The 15,970-nt window shown below is 39.0% G+C and overlaps 1 protein-coding gene and 1 non-coding gene across 4 annotated transcripts in view; both read right to left on the reverse strand.

Moving 5' to 3' along the window:
- Positions 1 to 12,441, reverse strand: part of ZNF157 (zinc finger protein 157) — a 32,288-nt gene extending 19,847 nt beyond the window's left edge. For 2 of the 3 annotated variants that reach the window (XM_071220317.1, XM_045187557.3), the window contains exons 1-2: positions 12,396 to 12,441; positions 8,513 to 8,720 (exon numbers count right to left, since the gene is read on the reverse strand). In XM_071220317.1, coding sequence (XP_071076418.1) covers positions 8,513 to 8,584 — 72 coding nt within the window. In that variant the 5' untranslated portion in view covers positions 8,585 to 8,720; positions 12,396 to 12,441. Of the gene's footprint in view, positions 1 to 8,512; positions 8,721 to 12,206; positions 12,361 to 12,395 lie in introns of those variants that run through there. The other variant, XM_045187556.3, reaches the window with a different exon arrangement.
- On the reverse strand, positions 267 to 373 carry LOC112322533 (U6 spliceosomal RNA). The gene has a single exon (XR_002976647.1). It is a non-coding gene; the product is annotated as a U6 spliceosomal RNA (small nuclear RNA).
- Positions 12,442 to 15,970: the final 3,529 nt, after the last annotated feature.

A 15,970-nucleotide genomic window follows, 5' to 3' on the forward strand; every position in this document is an offset into this window, starting at 1 on the left:
CAAGTTTATTTATTTATTTTACATAGACATACACATATATTTATACATATATATATAATCTATATCACACAGTCATATATACAACTCAACAAAAACAATATCATATGTACATACTGTTTTGCAACTTGCTTTTTGTTCTCAGGTAAATCACTAAAACATACATTTTATATAATACTGTATTATAAAACTATAGTATATTTGGAGATATTCAGACTTTGGTTGATAAAAAAAAGAAACAAAATACATATGCAAAATACTAAAGACAAGAAAATATGGAATGTTTCACGAATTTGCACATCATCCTTGCTCAGGGCCCATGCTAATCTTCTCTGTATAGTTCCAGTTTTAGTGTATGTGCTGCTGAAGCGAGCACTGATTAGCAATTTCTTATTTCATAATGCTCTTCCTGCACAAACTTCTTTGATAACATCATCAGAACACTCAAATTGTACACCATCCAGCAACTCAGAAATACGGAGAACCAGCCAGAAGAGTGCTGGAAAAGCATGGGGGAAACTTCAAAAGGAAGGGAAGGGTAGATGAAGTTCTCAGGATGACGGTGAAGGTGAAAATACTTGGAATACAAATTCTACTCAACAGATGTAATGAGACCAGTACAAGATGTACAGTAATCATTGTTTGTCTTATGATTTAATTCAACTAAAATTCTACTGGGGAGGTAGGACTGCTTTACGTTTTTGAACTAATCTATATTTTCAAGTGTTTCTTTAATCCTGCTTAGTGGGTGTAGGTGAAACTGGTCTACTTAGGAAAGTCAAGAGATAAAACTACTAAATGGCTGCAAAGTCCCTGCAAATGGCAACCAACTATTAGAAGTCTAAAGAATCTAAAGGTCTGACAGGACTTTCCTCCATCACCTTTCTTATGCAGTGTTTCATGTACCCATTATCCTTATGCTCTCAGATGGTATGTTTTGGTTAGAGATATTTTGCTCTAAAACTCTTAAGCCCACATGAAGTAACTGGCTTTTCAGAGTATATAATTTGACTCTGGGTCAGACATATTTTAATTAACCAATCAGATGATAATTTATGTTTAGCCTTTCTCTTACCGCTCATCAACAGCAAGCAAAATCTTGTACTATTTAATCTTACTTAAACACCAAATGAAAAATCTTTTCAAAAGGAAAAATACCCAGAGACCAGTAATAGTATTTATGACAAGACTGTAATTGAAAATAATGTTTCTATCATCCATATTAAGATCTATGAAAAGATTTCTTGTCCCTCAGGTATCAGGAAATCTTTACTGTAGAAGAATTATTGATTTCTCCGTGGGGGCATTGTAATTCGTGTGTCTGACTGTGATAAATCTAGACTTCGAAGTTTCTAGCTGTTAGGTCTGTCGACCAGCGTGCCTACCTTCTAAAGCTTGTGTTGATATTTTCTTCTTTTTACTTCCTTTATCCTAGTATTTATCTACTTATAAGCTCCTTAAAAAACACAGGAAAACAAAGGCAGCAAGTAAATAAGTGGCAATTGAAATTAAGAACATTGTAACAATAGCCAGAGGGGAGTGGGGAGGGGATACTGGGGAGAGGGGTCTATAGGAGCTACTATAAAGGACACAAGGACAAAATCAAGGGGGAGGGTAGAGGTGGGGGAGGGAGGCGGGACTGGCTGGGGTGGGGTGGAGGGAAGGGGAGAAAATGCAGACAATTGTAACTGAATAAAAATAAATTAATTAATTTAAAAATAAACAAAAGAAAATAAAATAAATGGCAATAAAACCTAGCTGGGAATGTAAGCATTTCCAGCTCATCTTTGGAAGATCTAGGAAGGAACAGTTGGGGAGGGTAGAGTACTGATGATAAGGTGAAAGATCAACGGCCTCCAAACAGTATTACCACGCAGTGTGAAGAGAAAGACTTTTCACTGTCATCTACTGAATTCCTTACACTTCAGTGACCTTTCTCCTGTGACACAAAAATTTAATTTCTGGAAAAATATCTTTAACAGACAATCATGGATGTGCATAAAAAAATCCATCAAGGAATTTAACCACCAAATTGTCATTTATAATGAAAACCTACGGCCATTGCAAATGCTCAAAAAATGGAATGCTATGTAACCATTAAAATTATATAGAAGATTATTTCTAGACATGGAAAAATATTTATGTAACACTGCCAGTGTTTCTTGTTTTTAAAAGACGGCAAACACTTTTATTAGTTTTACTTTATCCTTCCATTACTTTGTAAATTATAGGACAAACCAAGAAAATAATTATGTTAATGTCATTATGACCCCTCTACCAAAAAAAGATAAAGTATGATATCAAAGAAGTAAAAGTTCTGTAATTTTAATCTGAACTGGAAAAGAGCTCTGTATTCTTTTTCTCTTAAGAAGAAGTAAGCTAACCTCTGCTTCCAGAAAAAAAAAAGTAAATGTACTTTTCCCTATTCTTCCTGCTAAGTACAACTAAAACCTTGACACTATATATAAAACAAAGAAGGGAAGACTCTGACAGTTGAAGAGAAAGCAGACCAGCCACAGACCTCAGAACCGGAGGAACAACATAGCAGTGATTCCCACCCCGGCCAGTGTGGCTCAGTTGGTTGGGCATCACCCTGCAAACTGAAAGTCCCAGGTTCAATTCCCAATCAGGGCACATGCCTAGGTTATGAGTTCGGCCCTGGTTGGGGTACATACAAGATGCAACCAATCAATGTTTCTCTCTCACATTGATGTTTCTCTCCTCCTTCCCTTCCCTTCTCTCTAAAAATAAATAAATAAAGTTAAAAAACATAGCAGTCATTCCTTTGAGTTTACTTTTTATCTCTTATATCCCAGGCTAGGTGCTGGAGAAGCTGGAAACCCAAAAATGCCAGTGGACACAAACAAACACAGCTCTAAGAAAGTCTGTTTTCTCAAGTCCAAGGACAAGCAAATGAACAACCTAGCAAAACAGAAAAATTTAAAATAATAACTACCTTACTCCAGCCAAGCATCATGGAAAAAATTATGGGTCCCATCTCATCAGCAAAAACCAAATTGGGAGCATATTATTTCCATTCTTATCTGGCTATAGTAAGGTGCTACACCCACTACAACACTGGTGTGATATAAGAAAAGATCAAGTGGGGGAATAAGGCTCATCTGTACTGGGCAGTAATGAGGCTCCTCATTCAGTGTTGGCAGTGGAGAAACCATGGGGAGCCTGGACTTCTACCCCAAATCAGCAGTAATGAGACATCCATCCTCCTGCTGGAGTAGTGTCAGGGGAGGCCTATTGGTCAGGGCTTTCATCACTGCCAAGGAGCAGCAAGCCCAAGCCCCCACCCTCACATGGTATCAGTGGAGTAATGGGAAGCAGTAATCAGGCACTACTACTCCTCCCACCCAGGGAGGAATCAGGTGAAACAGTGGAAAGCTAGAATTCCACCCCCACCCAGAAGTAGCTCTCCACCTTGAGTGTCAAGGGAAGCCAAATGGTAAACCTGGACTTCCTCCCCAACCTGGCTATAATGAAATGGTGCCTCACCTTCCTCAGGTGGAGACCAGCTAAAATAGGTTTAAATAAGACTCAATTCCAGTCCTGGCTGGCGTGGCTCAGCGGACTGAGTGCCAGCCTGCCAACGGAAAGGTTGCTGGTTTGAATCCTAATCTAGGCCACATGCCTGGATTGCAGGCCAGGTCTCCAGTTGGGGGCATTCGAGAGGCAACTGACAAAGATATTCCCCTCACACATTGGTGTTTCTCTCTCTCTCTTTCTCCCTCTCCCTCTCTCTAAAAATAAATAAATATTTTTTAAAAAACTCCTTAAGAATCAGCCCTGGCTGGTGCAGCTCAATGGACTGAGTACTGGCCTGCGAACCAAAGGATCCCCAGTTCGATTCCCAGTCAGGGCACATGCCTGGGTTGCGGGCCAGGTCTCCAATAGGGGGCACACGAGATGCAACCACACATTGACGTTTCTCTCCTTCTCTCCCTCCCTTCCCCTCTACCTAAAAATAAATAAATAAAATCTTTAAAAAACAACTCCTTAAGAATCAAATTCTAATAACATAGTACCAAAAGAGTCTAGGTTGCAGTTGAGAATTACTCATATCAAGAACCAGAAAAATCTCAAACTGAATGAAAAAAAGTACCAAGAATGAGATAACAGAGGTAATTATTCAACAAAGATTTTGAATCAGCCATCACAAAAATGCTTCAACATCAAGTTGGTAGGTACAGAATAGCCATGGGGATGTAAAGTACAGTATAAGAAATAGAGAAGCCAAAGAACTTATACACATGACCCACAGACATGAACAAAGGTATGGGGATTGCCTGAGGGAGTGGAGGGTGGAGGGGGGCAAAGGGGAAAAATTAGGACAACTGTAATAGAATAATCAATAAAGCATAATTTAAAAAACCACAAAAATGCCTCAACAAGCAGGTCTCAGCAAAAAACATAGAAGATGGAAATTTTAGATCTGAAAAATACAATAACCAAAATAAAAAACTCAATGGATGTCCTCAACAACAGAACAGAGAGGACAGAGGAAATAATCAGTGAAATAGAGCACAGAAGAATAGAAACCATAAAATCACAATAACATAGACAAAAAAAATTCAAAAAAATAAAGAATGACATAGACAAAATTGACTAAGATATAAAAGTGCCTCAGAAACCTGTGGGACTATAACAAAAGAACAAACATTTGTGTCATCATAAAACAGGAAAGAGAGAAAAAGACAAAATAATGGAATATTATTCAGTCATAAAAAGAAGGCAATCTTGCCATTTGCGACAATATGGATGCATCTGCAGGGCATTATGCTAAGTGAAAAAAGCCAGACAAGAGAAGACAAATACCATATGATCTCACTTACATGTGCAATCTAAAACAAAAACACCAAGCATGTAGATATCTATCTATATTTATATAGCAGATTGGTAGCAAGGGTAGGGAGTGGGGGATAAAATGAGTGAGTGGGATCAAATGGGAAAAACTCCCAGTTATAAAATAAATAAATCATGGGGATGTAATGTACAACATGGTCACTAATAGTTAATAATATTGTATTGTATTTGAAAGTTATTAAGTAAATCTTAAAAGTTCTCATCATGAGGAAAAAATCTGTATGTATAGTGATGGATGTTAACTAGACTTATTGTGATAATTGTTTCATAATATATGTAAATATTGAATCATTATATTGTACACTGGAAGCTAATATAATGTTGTAAGTCAATTAAACCTCAATTTTATTTTATTTTAATTTTTTTAAAGATTTTATTTATTTTGTTTTAGAGAGAGGGGGAGAGAAGGAGAAAGAAAGGGAAAGAAACATCAATGTGTGGTTGCCTCTCGTGCGTCCCCCACTGGGGACCTGGCCTGCAACCCAGGCATGTGCCCTGACTGAGAATCAAACCAGCAATGCTTTGGTTCGCAGGCCCACGTTCAATCCACTGAGCTACACCAGCCAGGGGTAAACCTTAATTTTAAAAAGAAAGAATGGTATTGGTGAAAGAATAGATAAATCTATCAATGGAACAAAATGAGAGTCAGGAAATAGACCCATACAAATCTTTGACAAAGGGCCAAAGGCAACTCAATGGAGAAAGGATAGCCTTTTCCAGAAATGGTCTTGAAAAAAACTAAACATCTATATGCAAAAAAAAAAAAAATCTAGATGTAGTCTTTATACTTTTCACAAAAATTAACTCTGAATGGATCTTAGACCTATATGCAAAATTCAAAAGTATAAAACTTCTACAAGATAAGAAGAGAAAATCTATGTGACTTTGTGTTTGGCAGTGTTTTAAAATACAACATGGAGAGTACAATTCATGAAAGGAAAATTGAAAAGTTGAGCTTTATTAAAATTTTAAAATTCTGCTCTGTGAAAGACACTGTTAAGAAATACAGAAACAGCCCTGACTGGTGTGGCTCAGTGGGTTGGACATCATCCTGCAAACCAAAAGTTTGGAGGTTCAATTCTGATCAGGGCATATGCTTGGGCTGTGGAACAAGTCCCCTGTTGGAGGCATGCAAGAGGCAGCCAATCAATGTTTCTCTCACACTCATCGATGTTTCTCTCCCTCTCTTTCTCCCTCCCTTCGCCCCCTCTCTAAAAATAAATAAATAAATAAAATCTGTTAAAAAAAGAAAAAGAAACAAGACACAGAATGGGAAAAAATATTTGCAACATAACATATGTGATAAAGGACCTGTATTTAAACCATACAAAGAACTCTTAAAATTCAATAATAAGAAACAACCCAATTGAAAAATGGGCAACAGATCTAAACAGACACTTCACCAAAGAGGATATACAGATGGCAAATAAACATGTAAAACTATGTTCAACAACATTTTTCATTAGGGAATTGCAAATTAAAACAACAATGAGATACAACTACATACCCATTATAATTGTCAAAATCCAAAAAAATAAAAATAAAAAACTGTTAATAGCAAATGCTGGCTAGGATGTAGAGAAACAGGAATGCTCATGTGGAACATTGGAAGACAGTTTGGCAGTTTCCATACAAAGCTAAATAGTTTTCCTCTGTGACCCAGCAATTGCCCTCTTAGTTATGTACACATATGAATTGAAAACTAATGTCTATTCAAAAGCCTGTACATTAGTGTTTATAGCAGCTTTATCCATAGTCACCAAAAACTGGGAACAATCAAGATGTCCTTCAACTGGTAAATGGATAAGCAAGCTGTGGTATATCCATACAATGGAATATTATTCAGGGATAAAAATAAATGAGCCACCAAGCCATGAAAAGACATGGAGGAACCTTAAATGCAAATTGCTAAGTAAAAGAAGCCAATCTAAAAAGGCTACAGATTGTATGATTCCAACTACATGACATTTTAGAAAAGGGAAAACTATACACAGTAAAAAAAAAAAATCAGTGGTTGCCAGAGGTTCAGGCAGAGGGAGAGGAAGGATGAATAGGTGAAGCACAGATGAACTGTTCTGTATGAAACTGTAATGGTGCATATACATTATGTATTTTTCAAAACTCAAAGAATGTATAACTCAGTGAATGTTACTGTAACTTATAGGCTATAATTAATAATAATGCATCGATATTGGTGAATTGTAACAAATATATCACACTAATTGAAGATATTAATAATAGGGAAAACTGTATATCAAAGGAGGGGAGGCTAGAATGGTATATGGGTCTACTATATACTGTCTTCTCAATTATTCTGTAATCTAAAACTGTACTAAAAAATAAGTCAATTAATTGTTTTAAGTGCATTTAGCATACAATCTTTCAAATGCATTCATGTACACTCACACTATACAAAAACCTTACATAAAAAAATCACAGCAGCTTTATTCATGATAGCCAAAAACTGGAAACAACCAAGATGTCCTTCCACTAGTGACTGCTTAAGTAAACTGTGGTACATCCATACCATGGAATATTATTTAGCAAGAAAAGGTCAGTCACTTCCAGCCAAGATGGAGGCATAGGTAGATACACTGTGCCTCCTTGAACAACCAAAAGAAGGACAACAAATTTAAAAACAAAAAAACAACCAGACCTCCCAGAAAATCAAACTGTATGGAAGTCCAACAACGAAGGAGTTAAAGAAGAAACATTCATCCAGACTGGTAGGAGGGGTGGAGACAGGCAGTCAGGATGGAGAGGACTCGAAGCAAAGCGTGTGGCTGGCAGAATGGGTGAGGCAGTAACTAGGCAGTCTCACATTTGCATGTGGATAAACCAGGAGGAACAACTGGGGAATGAGACAGACTGCAAAACCCAAGGTTCCAGTGTGGGGAAATAAAGCGACAAAACCTGACTGAAAAAATCTAGAACAGGAACAGAATCACAGAAATGAAGATCACATGGAGGGTTATCAGTATGTGTGTGGGGGGGGGGGAGGTACAGGGAATAAGAAGCGTAAATGGTAGGTACGAAATAGACAGGGGGAGGTTAACAATAGTGTGGGAAATGGAGAAGCCAAAGAACTTATATGTATGACCCATGGACATGAACTGAGGGAGGGAGAATGCTGGTGTGGTGGGGGTGGGGCAGGGCAGAGGGGAATAAAGGAAAGAAAAAAATGGGACAACTGTAATAGCATAATCAATAAAATATATTTTAAAAAAGAAAAGGTCAAACTATTCATATATGCAACAATCTGCATGAAGCTCTGGCAATTATGCTGAGTAAAAAAAGAAGCCAGTACCAAAAGATTATATACTGTATGATCCCACTTATATAACTCTCTTGAAATGAAAAAATTATTGAGTTGGAGCACAGATTGGCCGTTGCCAGGGGTTAAGGAGGGAGTATGAAAGGATGGAAGTGGTGGTGTTTGTTAGAAGACAACATGAGGGAAACTTGTGGTGATGGAAATTTTCTGTATGTCAATATCCTGGTTGTGCTATTGTATCAAGATTCTGCACAGTGTTACCATGGGGGGAAACAGTACATTACATTTGAATCTACAGTTATCTCAAAATTAAAATTTACCTTAAAAACTAAAAAATAATGGAAAGAGTATGAGCGTCCTCCTCACCTTAAATGATCTGCCAGGTTGTCCTGGAACCAAGGCAGGGAACCTCTGGGGTGATTTCCCATTAGCTGGCATGTCCACCCTGGATCTCAGCCCACTTTCCAAAGCAGGAGGAGTGTCTGTATGTGAGCTGTAGTCAGAATGAAGGGAAGATCCTTCCACCTCCAGTAAGGGGAAAAGCTCAACAGTTCCTCAGAGGCACCAAGAAATCCTAAAAAGACAGCATCCATGTCATCAGTATCATTCCACATTTACTTCACAAAGTTCAGCAACCTCCACTCTGAGTGGATTAGGGAAACAATAATGATTTTTAGAGTCAAATTAATGAGCACAGAGTCCCTTATTCTTGGGCAGCTTCACAGGGGAGCTTCAAACCTTACGCAGCCAGCCCCATCCCTGAATTCCAGGTTCAAGGCAGATCTAAGTTTGTGGGGAGGGCAGAACTGGGGCAGTGAAGGGTGCTGAAGTCCCATGGAGTGGGCAGGGGAAAGACTTGTCCATGGGGACCTGGTGGGTGACTGTGGAGAAAGGAAACTTGGAAACCTGGTCATCTGAATGAAAGGGATATCTTCTGCCACCTTGAATTATTTTGCCATTTTAGGGTGAAAAATCCTTCTTAAATTATTCTATGGAAAGCTCTTAGCCTCTTCTTCCCAGATGAAGATGGTTCAACAATAATATTATTATTTATTAAATAAAATAATTGGGGTCTGGAAAAACATGGTATTACTAACTTACACCAAAAAAAACCCCAAACATTTGACACAATTCAGCAATCATTACTAATAAAAACACAAACTGAAATTAGGGAAGAAGTAAATCACTTAAATATCACAAAAATCATTTATGAAACATAGTCATAGAATAGTATGCTAAAAAGTCAAATGGTGGGAGTTCCGGCCAAGATGGAGGTGTAGATAGAAATGCTTCACTTCCTCGCACAACCAAAAGAAGGATAACAATCAATCTAAAAACAATAAACAACCAGAAATGCCAGAAAATCAAACTGCATGGAACTGCGACAACCAAAGAGTTAAAAAAAAAAATTCAGCGAGAGCAACAGCACCACAACACAGCAAAGAGGGTTGCCCCACCTGGGTGAATACCTAAGGCTCTGCCCCTTACATGTAACAGGTGCACTGAGACAAAGAAATATGGCCCAAATGAAAGAACAAATCAAAACTCCAGAAAAAGAGCTATGTAACGAGGAGATAGCCAACCTATCGGAGGCAGAGTTCAAAACACTGGTAATCAGGATGTTCACAGAACTGACTGAGCTCAGTCATAAAATGAAGGAACAAATGAAGGCTACCCAAAGTGAAATAAAGCAAAATATACAGGGAACCAACAGTGAAGGATAGGAAATCGGGACTCAAATCAACGATTTGGAACAAAAGGAAGAAATAAACATCCAACTGGAACAGAATGAAGAAACAAGAATTTAAAAAAAAATGAGAAGAGCCCTGGCTGGTGTGGCTCAGTGGGTTGAGCGCTGGCCTTCGAATCAAAGGGTCGCTGGTTCCATTCCCAGTCAGGGCACATGTCTGGGTTGCAGTCCAGGTCTCCAGTAGGGGCATACACGGGAGGCAACCACACGTTGATGTTTCTCTCTCTCTCTTTCTCCCTAAATAAAATCTTTTTAAAAAATGAGAAGAGGCTTAGGAATCTCTAGGACGACTTTAAACATTCCAACATCAGAATTATAGGGGTGCCAGGAGAAGAAGAACAAGGACAAGAAATTGAAAACTTATTTGAACAAATAATGAAGGAGACCTTCCGTAATCTGGCAAAGGAAATAGACTTCCAGGAAGTCCAAGAAGCCCAGAGAGCCCCAAAGAAGCTGGACCCAAGGAGGAACACACCAAGGCACCTCGTAATTACATTACCTAAGATTAAACAGAAGGAGAGAATCTTAAAAGCAGCAAGAGAAAAGGAGATAGTTACCTACAAAGGAATTCCCATAAGACTGTCAGCTGATTTCTCAAAAGAGACCTTACAGGCAAGAAGGGGCTGGCAAGAAGTATTCCAAGTCATGAAAGGCAAGGGCCTACATCCAAGATTACTGTGTCCAGCAAAGCTATCATTTAGAATGGAAGGGCAGATAAAGTGCTTCCCAGATAAGGTCAAGTTAAAGGAGTTCATCATCACCAAGCCCTTATTATATGAAATGTTAAAGGGATTTATCTAAGAAATAGAAGATGAACAACTATGAACAGTAAACTGACAACAAAGTCACAACTACCAACAACTGAACCTTAAAAAAATGAAAACAAAAACTAAGCAAACAACTAGAACAGGAACAGAGTCACAGAAATGGAGATCACATGGAGGGTTATCAGTGGGGAGGTGGAGGGGTAGAATGGGGGGAAGGTACAGGGAATAAGAAGCGTAAGTGGCAGGTACAAAATAGACAGGGGTAGGTTAAGAATAGTATAGGAAACAGAGAACTCAAAGAACTTACATATACAACCCATGGACGTGAACTATGGGGGCGGAATGCTGGAGGGTTGGGGGGTGCAGGGCAGAGGGCGGATAAAGAGGGAAAAATTGGGAAAACTGTAATAGCATAATCAATAAAATATACTTTAAAAAGTCAAATGATGAAGCTATTGCTGTTAAAAGTAGCAACAAGATAGGGATGTCTGATACAATTGAAAATTGTTTTCCTGGCTTTGGCGCACACACTAGAAGATGAAACAATCAAAATACATATCGCAAGAAATAAAAATGTAACTTTCCTTGCCACAGATTTGCTGTCATATGTAGAAATTAGAATTCACTGGATAATTTCATAAAGGGCTAGATACAAGATAAAATTATGAGAGCAGAGAGTTTTTCCTCTATAACAGCAATGATGAAGTGAAAATGGGAAAAAGACCCATTAGTAATGATAACAACAAATATATAAAACAAACTGTTTAAGGAACTGGACCTATGCAATTAAATTAAAAAATTGACATATATAAAACAGTTACACAGACATACTATATCCCTGGGTAAGAAGATTTAATAGATTTAATAGAACTATATTAAGGTAATATAAAGAATAAATTGAACAAAAAATGTAGACACAAAGCTCAATAATAAGATGGTGCATAGAAAATTTTAGCTAAAGAGACTCTTAGAAGGATATTCATGTTCTTAAATGATGTTTCACAAAGGAAGGCTGAGTATTAATGATTTAACATGTAATTTAAAAAGTTAGATAAAGAGAAAATAGTACAGGTTAGAGCAAAAATTAAGGAAATAGAAAACAAAGATATATTAGGGAGGATCAACAAGGCCAAACGTTGGTTCTTTGTAAAAACTAATAAAATTAGCAAACCTGTGGGGAGACTGATGAAGGACAAATCTAAACAGAAATACTATTAATTATTAAGACTTGACAACAAGACACAGCAAGGAGTCTAAAAACTAACAACCCCAGAAACCTCCATATCTGACCCACATAGATTCCCATTCACTAGATTCTTTTTTAAAAAACTATTTTATTGTTGTTCAAGTACAGTTGTCTGCATTTACCCTCCACTACTCTCCCCACCCCATCCATCACCACCTACCTCCCTTGATTCCACCCTCCTTGGTTTTATCCATATGTCCTTTATAGTTGTTCCTGAAAATCCACTAGATTCTATAATTGCCCATCTGTTGAACTCACTGACAGTGTATCTTTCCCAAAAGCCAACAAAGCCATCACCTCAAACATCACCTCAGTGGCTGTCAAGCCACAAACCCTCGTGCCTTCGCTTTAGCGCCGCGCACCACCAAGACTTAAACGGCCTGTGAGGGCCACTATCGTTTCCTGCCATCACCCCTGCCACTACCCCTTTCGGGGCAATTGGTTTTGCACACGATCATAAGGGCTGTGAGGCTGTGATCTACTCACTCTGAACCAGGTGCAGTTATGAATCCGCCCAGACTTTATCCGTGAGTGACGTCGTCGGAAGAGGAACATGGCTGCTCCCAGGAGTCCCTACATAAGGGGCGCCATCTTAGCATCTATTCCGTACAATGGGCTGTTCCACAGAAGGTGGGGGCGAACTTCCCGAAGCACCTAGTCTTTGGAACTGGGTTCTAATGGTCTGCAAAGTTTACAGAAGCAGAGGTGGCAAACTCCCATCCCTGAGGAGAGGGGAGAAGTTTCCAGATCTTCAACGGAGATATTACTGGGGGATGTCACTAGGAGGAAAGAAGTTAGGATGGTACAGTCCTCCCTCCTGGCCGATACTATTGGGCAAGAGAGGGAAGAAGGCAAGGTGGTACAATCCTCTCCTTGGAGATACCGCCAGGAAAACTGGAAAAAGAGTAAGGAAGGTCCCTTCCTGGAGGATACGGGCCGACCAGAGGAGTGAGGCGTCAGGGTGGTACAATCTCGTCTTGACGGGCGGAAATTAGTATGGAAGAGACTTGAATTCCCCTCAATCTCGATTTCCTGCATTTTCCCACTAAAACAGTAGCTGGGAATAATAATTATAATACTAGCCTTCGATATGGACAACTAATGTTTTCCTCCTGCAGGAAGCCTTCTCTGACAGGTGGAGAGGGCACTTGCCCCGCAGTGAAGGCATTTCAAACCCAACAGGCCCTGGCTAAACTTGAGTATGGATTGCTGGGTACCCTAATGGTATTCAGATCTCTCTGGGCCTCAGCTCAAGAATCAGGAGAGTTAGATTGTCAGCCTCACAGAGTATCCCATTTTCTTTGTCTCTTCTACAGTATTTGTGAATTGAATGGGAGATAGAATGGCAAATGTGAGAATATTGCTGTAACACACACACACTTCTACAGAAATTACCAAAACTTATTATTGTCATGACTTCTCCTCAACATTTCAAATCCTAGACTCTGTTAACTTCCATCATCAATGCCTCCTTGGCTGATCTCAAACTTGGGCCTTTTTCCCCCTTTTTATTGAATTTATTGGGGTGACATTGGTTAACAAAATTATACAAGTTACAGGTTCACAATTCCACAACACTATTGGGCCTTTTTTTTTTTTTTTTTAACTACCAACACCTATGTTGTACTCTTCTGATCTGGATTCATATCCTATATTAGTGATTCCCTAAAGGGATCAATGTCCCTTTATTTGGACCCAGAATTGAAACTGCTGCTAACCCTTCCACAATATATGCCCTTTATAGATTGAGAGGCTAGGCATATATTAATTTTCCACTATCAATGTCTCTCTGGTCTAGATCTCAAGTATTAGACCCTGGTTAACTTTTCAACTATCAGTGTCTTTTAGATTCCTCCCAAACAGTCCTCTGTTATAGATGTCCGGTTTCAAGTTCAAACCAGCAGAGTAATGATGTTTGTAAAGTAACAGAGACCCAAGTTCAAGAACTGGAGCTAAAGACCATTGAAGGTAGACATTTATTCATGGAAAAAGTTTGCTTATAGGCCTGGGCTTATGGCCTATAAAAGAAGATGCTGATTTCTGGCAAAATCATTAACTGACATTTTTAGATCAAACCAAAGAGAACAATAATGGATACATTAATATTTTTCCAGGATATAGACATGGAATAGTTAATGGAGGTCCAGGGTTCAAGGTCAGAAGTGATGGTTTGTCACTTCAGAGATTAGATTATAAAAGACCTTGGCTGCCATTTTGTGTGTTCATTCTCTCTCTCTCTCTCTCTCTCTCTCTCTGTCCACCCCTCCCTCCATCCCTCTGTTCCTCTTATCTCTCACTCTGGGAGAAGCCAGCTGCTAAGTCACAATGGCACTCAGGCAGGCTTTGGAGAAGCCCACGTACCAAACACTCCTGCCAATAGCCAGTGAGGAACTGAGACCTCCAGCCTGTACCCATGTAAATGAGCCATCTTGAAAGTGAGACCTTCAGCCCTAGCTGACTACAACCCAAGCTGATAACTTAACTGCAACATTAGGAGAGACCCTTAGACATAAACATTCAGCCAAGCCACTCCCAAGTTCTTGATCCCACAGACACTATGAGATAATAAATGTTTGTTGTTTTAAGCTTCTATGTTTAAGAGTAATTTGTTACATAGCAATAGATAACTAATACAGGCATTTAAAGTTTTGGTATTTCATTCATCATGGATTTTTGCATTAATTTTGACTTTTGAAAATATTGTACTAAAACATTATTTATCTTGATTACTGAGTTTTTTGTTCCCCCCCTTAAATTTTGCACTTTGAGGTGAGTGCCTTACTTGCCTCACCTTAGACCGAGCCCTGCTGAGAAACCTTGTTCTCTAAAGTCATAGGCAATCAGAAACGTTGCTATTTGAAATTGTATCAGTAAGAATAAAACATACCACTCTTGCTTGGAGGATCCAAGCCACACAGAGAAGCAGCCTCATGTCTAAGCCAGGCTCTGAGCTTCAAATAAAGAGCATCTGGAGCAAACATGTCACATCTATTTTTGCTTTAGTGTCTCCAAATAAAACTATCCTTGGCTCTACTTCATGGTCCAGAGGTAACATTTACTCTTTTACAAACCAACATGCTTTACTTTGGGTTAATCAAAACACTTCATTTAAATTTTAACTAAGCTCAGTGCTTCCCCCAAACCCTATAGTATTCCTTCTTTTCCATTGTTTGGTGAGATTTGGGTGATCAACCATCTCCTTTTGCTCAGGACTAAAGGGTTTATTGAGGCAATGGACATTCACTGCTAAAATTAGGAAAAGTCTCGGTGAAAATGGGACAAGTTGGCTACCCTAGATAAGATTCCCCCATGGACCCCCATGGTCTGTGGCCTCCCCTGCTGCAGCAAGTTATTGAACCTATTTCTTGTCTATGGATGTGACCCTGGTGGTTTTTATCACATAGGCTTTATCAAGGTCATTAATGTTGGAAGGTTTCACACAGGTTGACTTTGAGATCAGTCCCAGTATACCTTGATGGCAGAAAAATTAACAGGCTTGGGTTCAAGGTCCAGATCAGAAGGACATTGATGGAGGAACAGTTAGTTGAAGGCTTAATGCCAAACCATACCAGATAAGCATTGATGGTAGAAGAGTTACCAGAGCTCTAGATTACAGGTCATACTAGACCTTTACTAATAACGTTAAAAATTGGTCCAGAGTTGGTGAAAATGTTAATAAGGGCCTGGATTTTAAATTTTGACAAGAGAGCCATTGATGGTGAATTGGATAACAAATGACCAAATTCAAGAGCCAGCCAGATAAGCCATGGTGGTGGAAGAGTTAATAGATGACAACAATTTGAGCTCTCTGGTCTAGACTAGGTCTGAGGGGTGTAGAAAGATGGTGCAGCCAGCCAATAGCTGTGTATGAGAGATGGAATCTGGTTTCTGGTGGCCAATGGGATGAAACAGAAGCCTGTTACGAGGAAGAAGCCTCTGTCACTATTTGCTCAGTGAGAGAGACAGGGTCTAGCCAGAGTTGCTACAGACAAATAATTACCCAATGCCTGAAGGAGAAGTTGACTTTAGTCTTTTCAGCCTATGGTAAAATGTTACTAGGT

Source organism: Desmodus rotundus, chromosome X, assembly GCF_022682495.2.
Source record: "Desmodus rotundus isolate HL8 chromosome X, HLdesRot8A.1, whole genome shotgun sequence".
NCBI lineage: Eukaryota > Metazoa > Chordata > Mammalia > Chiroptera > Phyllostomidae > Desmodus > Desmodus rotundus.